General features: G+C 40.7%; 1 protein-coding gene across 1 annotated transcript in view; it reads right to left on the reverse strand.

Moving 5' to 3' along the window:
• FER1L6 (fer-1-like family member 6) overlaps window positions 1-11,277 on the reverse strand; it is a 63,196-nt gene that overhangs the window by 41,006 nt on the left and 10,913 nt on the right. Inside the window, exons 9-14 of the mRNA XM_008946405.1 lie at window positions 10,151-10,343; window positions 8,841-9,190; window positions 5,973-6,081; window positions 4,057-4,237; window positions 1,878-1,998; window positions 602-702 (exon numbers count right to left, since the gene is read on the reverse strand). Coding sequence (XP_008944653.1) covers window positions 602-702; window positions 1,878-1,998; window positions 4,057-4,237; window positions 5,973-6,081; window positions 8,841-9,190; window positions 10,151-10,343 — 1,055 coding nt within the window. The remainder of the gene's footprint in view (window positions 1-601; window positions 703-1,877; window positions 1,999-4,056; window positions 4,238-5,972; window positions 6,082-8,840; window positions 9,191-10,150; window positions 10,344-11,277) is intronic.

Consider the following 11,277-nt stretch of genomic DNA (forward strand, 5'->3'; position numbering starts at 1 on the left):
ATAACAGGTTCCTTAAAGGTGGGTTTGTTTGGTTTTTTTTTTAGTGTGAGCTGCTAAAATACTTTGGAATGAAATGTTCTGTCTGCTGCAGTACATGAATCAGAAGTCAAAGATGCTGAAATTCTCTAAAATAAGTTTTGAGCACCCATAAAATCAAAAGAACAGAGTCCCAAAACTGCATTGCATACCTAGAAATCAGGGTTTGTATCTATTTTGAGCCAAATCATGTCATCTGATAGAGCCCAGCATGGGAAATCCTTTGTTTTTATCTTTACCTTGTCCTTTTTCATGGTATGTCTATAACACACTTTATTAAATCTTACTTATCCCATACATGTTCTTCTTAGAGTCCAGAAAGCCAAAACAATATGACAATGATTGGCAATAGTTTACTGTCAATACTGAATATTGACAAGAACAATAAAATATTTTCCCTGTATAAACTGCAATTTGGGAACACCTTTGCTTTTATTGCAAAATATAAATATATATTGCAATAAGTTTACTGTTCTTTTTTAACCATCAGTTTCCTTGTCTATACTCAAATTTGAAGCCAACATATAAAGTTGATTTTCTTTATGCCTCTAGTAAATGCAGTTACCTGCTTTGATCGATAAAGTCATTTAGGGTTGTCCTCATTTTCTCCTCAGATGCAACCTCTGAAACCTTGATCAAGTCCCTTACTTGCTCTAATGATTCTTCCTATGAAAAACACATGAAAAAGCCGTTATGTAGAGGATGGCACTTAGTCATTCTGCCAGTGTTATAACACCATTATTTACTATATGACCAGCAAGAATGAGGGAGGCAACTTTGCAGCCTGACGGAACAGGACCTTTGATGTATCACTATATCTGAAGTGTGCAGAAAGAAGACTTCAGCAGCATGATTTAATTTTACCTTTTCCCAGTCTCTCCAACTAGCAGTCCAAGATACTGCTGCTTTGAGCAGCTTTGCTTTCTTGCCTCTTTGGTGAGGATCAGTCAGTGGGAAACATTCTCCATACAGTAGGAGGAAAAAGTCCTTGTTTCTGTTTCCAGCCCTGCTGCTTAAATTAAGTTGCTGGAGTCAACTTCCTAAACTTTAGGGGGCAATGAAATCTGTGTGCAAGGTCTACCACAACACCTACTGTTATTGAGAAATGGAGTCTGTTCTTACAATGTAGAATAAATGGCTGGATTTTCAGCAAAGCCTGTGGGAGTTCAGGTACACTGACAAAGATATTTCTCCGTATATATATTCAGAGGTTTAATTTTCAAGTACCTGAGTTTGAAATGTTGAGCTATAAGCCACTGTCTTCTCATGGTACAGTTTTGCATGAGTGTGACTTCAGTGCTGTTGCTCATGAAGTATATAAGGATAAATGAGGGATGAATCAGACTCTCAATCTGAGTGCTCTGAACTAAAATATATAGCATTAGAAGTCACTTTAAATACCACTACTTTCTTGAAACTGTTGATAGTCAACTTTAAATAAGGGTAGAAAAAAACATCATTATGGAAAACCACTATGTTTTAGGGCATCACAGTGACTGCCCATGAGATGACACACCATTTTGTTTCTATCAATAGTTTTAGGAAAAGTAAAACCAAAAAGTGTGTCCTTTAAAGAGTCTCCATCATAAACACAGGTTAAAACATGTGGTCTGGGCAAGAAGACATCAGAAGAAAAGCCATCAGGCAGGATTTTTCTGTATCTCATATTTTAACTGTTTGACTATTCTTCCAAAGAATAAAACATTATCAGCTACCCTTTCACAAAATGAACAGCAAGGAATGCATTTGGGGGAAACTCTGAAGGCCTGCTTTGGGGAATGTGACCTCTCACTGCTGTACTCTGCTGGATGCATGAGTCTGGAAGGATGGTTGCCACTTACCAGGTGATCTGCCATTCTCTCAAGCATGTTGGAATAGTACAGACGGAAGGTCTGGTCACCCCAGTAACTCTTGACACAGACACAGGGCTTCCTCTCATCGTATGGCAGGTACTGGTAGTTCCTGTGAAAACAACATATGGAGGAGATCATAAAGGTAAGAGAGGAGTCTGGGGGGCGGCACAGGAAAGGAAAACCCTTTGGTGCTCTCATAGCACAGAAACTGAAGACACGACAGAATGTGTTCACAGTTGCTAACTAACAAATACTGGGAGGAATAAACACAAACATCACTTATGCTACCTGTGAGATCCCCAAAGAGAAAAAGCTTGATGTCAATGGATCTACTTTCAGTCCTATCCAGGGTGGCAGAAAAACCAGGCAAAGAGGTGTGCAGAAGGGGCTGCGTCTCTCATGTTCGCTTGCAAGACAAGATACCCCGGGTCATGTCAGATAGAACTGGGCACGTGTGTTTAACTGCTAAACCAAGCCCACAGAGACCAAATCACTTGTTGCTCTTGAGCATCCTATCCATAACTCCTAACTTCCATACACCCCTAATAGGCTGATGTAATAATTTTTCTGTTTAAAAAGATGAAGATCTTCTCTACAACTTCATTTTACTGCCCTATGGATATCAAAAGAGAAACAGAAATTCCCATTTACTTTCTCCTCAATAACTTACAGTAAGGTGAACATTACCCATTGAATTCAGTGTGTAGCATGTCTATAGCTACACAGGTCTTGGGCAGTCATTCATTTTGGTGGTTTCATAAATAGGAAAAACAATTCAAGTATCTCCCAGTACCAGAACATATTAACCTGAAATTCACAGAGCTTATATATCTTTTCATGGGATTTACTAGCAAAATTATACAAGCCATGAAATAATTCACATGGAAGATTGAACTTTCATGTCTATTATTTCCTCTGTGAGAATTTAGAGGAGTCACGTTTTCAGTGTTAGCTTATCCTTGCTATACATTTTGACATAAATACAGAAAATTCCTGGCAATATAATGGTGTCTGCTGTAAAAGGCTTATTGCTCTGCCTGCTCCTTTAATTAGCTAGTGGTTTTAATCTCCAAAACACTCTTGTTATTTTTTGCTATTATTCATTTATGACTCTAAAATGCAGAGTTTATCTAAACTACTGGATATCCCATTAAGTACTGATTAATACTTAAAATATCTAGTGATGAGACCAGTAAGATGCCTATATGAGGCAACAGTCACACAGTCATTAATTGGTATCTGCTGCTGGCCAAACTCTTTTAGATAGCACACAAGGGGAAAAAAAAGATGCAGTGTTTTACATAAATTTGAGGAAAAGGGATCTTTAATGAGAGAAAACTTAGTTAATATTTGAGTGAGCCAAGAAGCAAACAGCAGATTTGAAGAGTGATTAATTCTTCTACAACGGTTTTTAAATCAAAATTCTTGTTAAGGGAAAAACTAAAAATCCCTCAGTCTCTCAGGGAAGCTAATAACCCAGCATGTAGCCAAATCTGGCATCCTTTTAATGAGGAGAGGCAACTATCTTTCTGTCAAAAACTGTTCTTTTCTCCCTTCTCTTTATTTCTTTGCTGCAGAAACAAGTATTTCTACCATGGTATTTTCATTCTTGTTTTCTTCCACTACCTCTTATTTAATCTGACTGAGCCACTGATTGCAGGAAGGGTGAAAGTACTTTTTAACTTTAAGGGGGTGCATAAACCAAACAGATCCAGGTTAGTATTTCTCTGGAAAGTGCTCTGGGAAGCTGACTGTCTTGAACAGTTTTCAATATTTTTGACTTATTATTCTGTTTCTGGGGCTGGTCATTGGGTGGGTGTTACTTGTGATCAGAGTATGGGACCCTAAATCAGGGATAGCAGTGAAGGAGCTGTGCTTTCCTACAGCTGTCCAGTGTAGAGCTGGTCTAACGCAGCCCTTCTAGAAACTCCAGAAGTTCAAGGGCCCATGAGGCCAAGATCAGAAGATGAATGTAAAATGGGTCAGAGCTCATTCACTTCAGTGGAAGCTATAACATTTACTGTTGTGAAAGATGTAGTTGAGGATTTGAAAGCCTCAATTCCATGTAACCTGATTAATTCTGCCAGGGTTTATTGATGAGTCCCACAGGATTATAAAATAGGAACCAGGGTCCTGCATGATGAAGTTTTGAAATGCAGATCCTCACCTGTTCCCACCTGTAATCAATGGCTTCTCAGGGGGTGTAGTGGATATCAGAGGTACTCCAAGGTCCTGAGAAATTTCATCCTCCCCCTCGTTCAGCAGGCTTTCTTCTGCTTCCCCATCACGTCTCTTCTTTTTCCCTCCAACTCCTGCTGATATCCCATCAGTAATATTTCCAAAGTTACCTAGAGACACAGGGTTATAAGTGAAGAGATGACTAGTTTGGAGGTGGTAAACCTCAACAAGGTTTAAAAAAAGAGAAAGACTAGCCATATTAGTGGAAAAACTTTGTCCCCTCCTGTTCTTTAGCTATTCTGGCCACACCACAGTTTGTAAAGGTCCTAACAGGGTATGTTGGTCCTAATGACTTTTCAGACTGCAGGACAGTGATTCTTTACCTAATGTAGGTGATAAATACCTAGTATACTACCCCCCATCACTAAGCGACGCAGTCCTCTGGTTGCTGGCCCTCAGGACCTTCTGCTTTTGCTAAAGAAATTCAGAAGCAAAAACAATACTGCTGTTGATATTTCTAGACCCAGAAGTCCTGCTATGCATTTGACTCACAAAGCAAATGTGTATCCTCTTACCATCATCTGGATGACAATTTCAAAATCTGATCTCAGAAGTGCTAAAACTCATTTTGAGACTAGCAAATTTTGTGTAGTAGAGTTACAGAGTTAGTAATAACAATGCTTTGAGGCCCCAGTTTCAAGCCTAATGCCAGACAACTCTGCTAATGACAGTTATCTTCTCTGATAGGATTTTGCCTTAAAGGGCAGTTATCAGTGTGGGAAAGAGGTGCATCCATCAAACTGGTAATTAGAGATTTTATTACAGACAGGCGGAAAACATTCTTTGCAGGAGGAGGATGTGCTGAATCACCCCATACAACATCCTGATCTGGACTTATAGTTCAGCCTCTTATGTAAATAATGGCCAACTGCCAAATTTGGATCCAAATTTCAATTGCACAGGTAGACATTCGGGTCCAGAATTCAAAGCCAGATTCATCTTGAGTATTTGTTTTGAAAGCAATCAGTATAATTTCTTGCCCAACTATACAAATTATTTTCTTGTTGTTCTTAGTTCTGCTACCTGCTAAATTTCAGCAGGAGATTGTCCTGTTTGTCACAGACATCTCTCCCTGCACTCATTGCCTCACAGTTCAGCTCACTCGAGTACACAAGCACAAAAATGGGAACTGTCAGGCTGCTACTGTGCACTTGGACTCTAAGTGGGGCTAGTACAGAGATAAACAAACCCCAGCATGGGATACGAGATCAATTCAAGCTTCTATCTGAAGAGAACCTTCTTCTGCTTTGAAAACACCCACTCAATGTTCATGAAAATGTCTTAATTTTCCCTTTAGCTTGCTCCCAGGGACAATTCAGCTCCACCATAAGGAGGTCCCACATGCAATACAGTCCTTCTTCACTCAGAGAGAGGACAGAACTCACAGAAGGATCTCAGAGGACAAGCTGCTGCATGCATTTTGAGATTTGGCTGTGCATCACCTCCATGCCACAAACACAGACCCATATTAGCTCAACAGGATTGGACAAAACAGATGGATCGTTCCTGCCAGGGACTAATTGCAACCACAGATTAAACTTGGCCCTAAATTAAATATATGAGTTTGGTCCCCCAAGCAAATAGGAGGCTAAATGCTGGGTGAGTTGCTGCGTATGGTGGGTGATAGAATTTGTATTAATACAGGGCATCTGGGAGTAGAGACAGCTAGGCATCAGTATGCACAGCTTGACTGCTGTCCAGAGAAATGATCAGGGTTTAAACCCAAATGTAACCCCTACTCTGGAGCTGACTCCTAAGCCCCAAGACACAGCTGTCAGTAACATGTAGCATCCCCTCACTACTGAGACTTCCTCTCTGCTTTGGAGAAGAGCTTAACACACTTACCAATGGAAACCTCAAAAGTTATGGGCTTGTCCCCAACCTTCCTATCAATCATTGTGGCTTCAAAAAATGTCCCAAAGAGAAGGAATTCCTCAAATTTCTCTTCATAGATCTATTGGAGGAGAAGGAGGCAGAAAAATAACATTTGTTTTACCTTCTAGTCTTTTTTACAGCACAGAGGAATCTTTATAATAATCTCTAGCAGCTGTTAGTGTCGTAGATCTATCAGTTTGAGGTGGTCAGTGTGACACTATTTGTAGGAAGAAGTAATACCTCTTCTCTGAGAAATTGCTATGATTGGAAAAAGAGATAAGCCTGTATGACATTGGTTTTGTCAATATTGTCCAGTTAATCATAACTGGTTGCATAAGTCATTACCCCTCACTCTGCATTAAATGGTTTCAGCATCTTCACATGATCTTATGCCATCATTCAAACTATACACCTATTCCAGTTCAAAGGCAGTTTAAGGGTACTCTTCTAGTGCAACAACAACAAAATATGTCCCTCCTGATACAAGTCATTTCTCACTGAGTGTGCAGGAGTCTTCCTTTGCATTGCAACAGTAAATGCTGCCATCATAAAGCATCCGGCCGGGGCTTGCTCAGCCAGTTCTGCTTTACCCAGGGTGACTTTAACCTACTGCCCATGTGTCTGTAATACCAAGATTTTGACCTTGCTCTGTTTAAACCTCTTGGAGACCCAGCACCTCTTTGTCCCAGGCACACACTCTCGCTCAAAGAAGGACAGTTAATGACTCTTGGATCATTAACAAAACAAGCTATTAGCCCCAAACCAAAACTAAGCTCAAAGGAGATATATTTTATAGGTTTAATTCTGCCCAGATTTACACCCTGACTACCACAATCTTTCCGATGCAAACCCTACTTATTTCACAGCATGGATACCAGTGTACTGGATTAGGCAAGATCCACACTGGCTTCTTTTGCAGCAGAGTGAGACAGTGAATAAAACATCAGCTGCATATGAGTATTTGTTTCCCTAACTTCTGCAGAGTAGAAACAGCTTTTGACAGCTCATGATCCCTTCATTTTGAAAAAAACCTGCATGGTGCTTAGGTCTTCAGCAAAAGAATTAGCAGCATCACATATCAAAGCTAACATCACAAACAGATTGCAGCTCGAGTGTAGCTTTAGCTTCCCTGTGCCTTGATTAATTTCAGCATGAACCCAGAGCATAGACCACCTAGTAAACCTGAGCCTCAGAGATGGCAATACACACATCTATTTCTTATTCTGAAAACAAATTAAAAAAAAAATAAAAATCACAAATGTTTAATGTCTTCTTGATACTGGAATAGGTCAATAAAGTGCTGTGGGGCTGGGTAATTCGCCTCCGTTGTCTCAGGGGCTCCATAAGACATTTTTTGCCTTATTTATCATGTCTCCAGTTCCTGCTTTTCCTTTCAGAGAGTTGTAATACAATTACTGTGACTACTATAGCTTGAAATATTGCTGAATGTCAAAACCAGAAAAATATCAAGCATTACTGTATTGTGTTGTTGCCTTTTACTCATTCTGTATTTAAAAATGAGACAATAGCCAGAAATAAATCCTTATTTCTACTGTTAGCATCTATTGGTGCAACAGCAGGGTTTGCTCCTCTATCTGGAGTATTTACTAGCACCTAAGACCACAGTGTTTGAGCTGCTCACAGTAATGGATTTCTCCCATATAAAGGAAAATCTATACGGAAATACATTTTTTTCTCATGTCACCCCTATCCCAATCTCCAGAGATGAACTGAGGAACAGAGGCAATTTACAACAATCTGAGTAGATAAAGCAGGACCAGGGCACAGGTTCACACGGCTGGCTTGCAGTTACCCATGACATTGCTCTGCTAACACATTCCTCGACCTGCTCCAACCAGCACTCATGCTAGCAATACCAGGACACAGGCCACAGAAGAGCACTTGTCAAGGCTGGGCCTCAAGACCAAAGAAGAATTTCTCTTCTGTTCACTTGTAGAGGTAGTCAAAAGATCAAGAATCAAGTCTAATAAAGGGCATTATTGTTTTAAGCACTGAGATGGGACTCCCACTACAAAAGCCAAAATTTTGATCAATGACATTCTGAAGATGGGAAAAAAAATATGACAGTATTTTTCTAGCTGTTTATTGAGTTAAAAAAAAAAAAATAGAGCTTGTATATGGAACAATGTGGTGGTGTTCCCAGACAGTACCTCAGGTCAGCACCTGAACCCCCATGCCCTGCCACAACTGCACAACCTTCTCAAAATAAGGGAGCACAGATCTGTCTGTGATGTTACCCAGTACAACAGACGGAGTTAGGAAAGTACCATCACTTAACACCAGTTTAAACTGAGCACATGATTAGCAGCCCCTCTCCTGAAGTGGTCAGCAATCTAAAACTGCATTACAACAAAGGGTGACAGTAGAACAGGCTCGTATCTCTGCATTTGCACAGATTCTACGTCAGTCATTCCCTACTGACTTCAATTGACAACTACTGATTTTCTCAAGTGAATGCAGGAAATCAGACTTTACAATGGCCAGCTGCCCCCATTGGCTTTCTGTCATTTAGCAGATCTTAGGTCTGTAAGTTTCTAGTAGCAGTGCATGGATGCAGGTAGTGGAGGAGGGAAATAGGACAGGGGGATGTTTTATGGAAACCAAGTCCTACTTGAGGTTTTTCTGTGTGAGTTACAGGTACACAAGAATGCTTCATTCGTTCTGCATTATTATGGGAAAGTCCCAAGACTATGGAGTCATGTAGAAGCTGTAGGGAGCATGTGAAAGCAGTATTACATAGTCTGAACCCAGATACACATATCAGTGCCAGTCTTGGAGGTTTAGGGACACATGTTGATTTCTTAATATTATACCAACCTCTCTAGGCACATCGAATGGCTCGACTTCCACTTCAGTTGAGTTCATCTTATCTGAAGAAGAAGTTGATTTTCGATCCTCTCCTGCTTTGTCAGTTTTGTCTTTTCCTTTGGGTGTTCTGAAGTCTTTATCTTTAGATGGCAATTTGATATCCTTGATAATGCTTGAAAATTTTGACTCACGGGCTCCTCCTGAAAGTATCTCCACAGCAATCTCAATGAAGAGACGTCCCCTGAAGGAGACCCCTTCACCAAAACCTTCGTTAAGCTCCTGGTGGTCATCCATGAGGCTGTGGTTCCTGGGTGAGCCATAGAGATTGATCCAGGCAGGCCCAAAGGTAGGCAAAAACCCTGGAGATAAAGCACCTTCTACAGCATTTCCACCAGATGTTAGCACACTCTCACTGTGTGCTCCAAGAAATCTTGCCTCTTGCACACCAAAAGCCAAACTTGGACCCATTTCTATGCAGATAGGGACCACCTCACGTAGAACACTGTTTTTCAGGCCTGGGGATTCTGCTGGTGTGGAGTTCTTTCTCAGAAGGTGTTTGTACCACATTCTGGGGCATGAGACTTATTGCATTCAAGAGCTTGCTCCCACAGACTGAGGGATGAGACGTGGTGGGAGAGGAACAGAGGCTTTCTCACCTTATCCAGCCTGTTCCCAAGACTATATCACTACTCAGTTTATATGGTTTATCTCTTATTTTCTGATTAAGAACTCAGATACACATTTGAATTCCCAAATTTTAGGAGTTGCTATGCCTTTGCCAAGCTGTGATGACTGACCATGTTCCATATGCAGATGAGTGAAAAGACTCCAGATAGTGAGCTTTACCTCACATATGTGAGGTCAAACACACTAGTCCATGGTACCTGATTGAGCTGTGACAGTATCCAGCTGAGCCTTACCTAAGTACTTCGCTCTTACTGAGTAGATCAAAACCACAAGCCTGCTTTGGTCATGATTTGCACTCTGTGCTTTCATTGCCCAACAGAAACTCACATGAACTATAAACTTACATCAGTCATCCCTAACAGACTGGAGCAGACTATTGCCACAGTCACAAAGAGGGTACCAAATTATGTAGCAGCCCCGTAATGAGAAAGGAAGTGGCAGACAACCATGCACTAAATACAACATAATATAATCTCAAATTAAGCAAGAAAAGGTCTCTCAGAACAAACAAAAACTATGGATGTTCACTTGACCTCTCAGCATTCCTGAAATGAGATTAGCCAGTGCTCAGATCCCAGGCAAGTAGATTTTACCTTACAGGCATATTCTGGACCAGACATTTTCCCTTTTACCTTTGTCACCTTCTTGTTCATTTGATATTTTCTTCAAGTCAATGAAGTGGGTGGCTAGGGCCACATCATTCATGCTGCCTTCATCCCAGACTTGTATTTTGACTCTCCGGCAGAGTGGAGGGAACATTTCCTTGAAGATAACCTGTTCATGCCATACTGGATCTGCACAGTTCTTCTGCACTGTTGTCCGGCCCTGAAATGAAAGTCCAGCAAATTTAACCCCAGAGGGGTGAAGAGAATGGCAGTGAGTATAGCACGAGTTGCACCTGGCAGCATTTCTCCTGTTGTTTTTAAAGCACAAATATCCTTTATTGAATGTACTTCATCTTTTCTGTTAGCTTGTTGATTTTTCTCTCCATATCTAATAAAAGATCACATTACGGTTAAAGAATTCTCACCTGCATACAGCAGAGACTGGAATAAAATCTAATTCTTCAGAGCTCTTATGTACAAAACATATCTGTGAGGCCAGATATTTCTGCTATTTTCACCTTCACTGCACATCTTCAAATGGTTTTTGACATAGCTGGGTAGTGGTAATCCACCATAGTTTGTCTCATAAAAGATGAAATTCATTACAGCTATTAGGCTGCACATACCAACGAAATTACCTTAAATGAGGCAATTTTTCTAGTATAAAATATGATTACTGTGGCTCACCTTCTGAGCATATGCCTATGTGCTAAGGATGTAGAGACTGGAGCCATTCCTCCTAGCCTGAGGGAGATGGCAGAACCGTATCACAGTTTGTGCAGCTGCAGACTCTAGCAGGCCTTCTAATTCCACATTTGGTGGGGAGAACTGAGTCAGGAATCCCACCAATGATACCTCTAAACTCATATTTTACACACCAGCATGCAAAGTCACATCAGTGACCTGTTCTTACATCTTCTTCAGCTGCCTATTAAACCTGCAGTAGCTGCAAGCAGTTGACCATTTTAACCCATGCTAGCTTGACTTGTAATACTTTGCAATTTGGATTCACAACAAAACATGAAATCAGCACCAAGGGCCTGATTCTCATGCTAAAAACATCTGTAAAGGACTAACTGGAGTTCTTTCTAAGGCTTCCTTGCACACAGAGAGCATTGCTGGCTTAAAATAATTTCCAGATTGAATCTTTCCCT

The sequence above is a fragment of the Merops nubicus genome, unplaced genomic scaffold, assembly GCF_000691845.1.
Source record: "Merops nubicus isolate BGI_N331 unplaced genomic scaffold, ASM69184v1 scaffold6128, whole genome shotgun sequence".
In the NCBI taxonomy this organism is placed as follows: domain Eukaryota; kingdom Metazoa; phylum Chordata; class Aves; order Coraciiformes; family Meropidae; genus Merops; species Merops nubicus.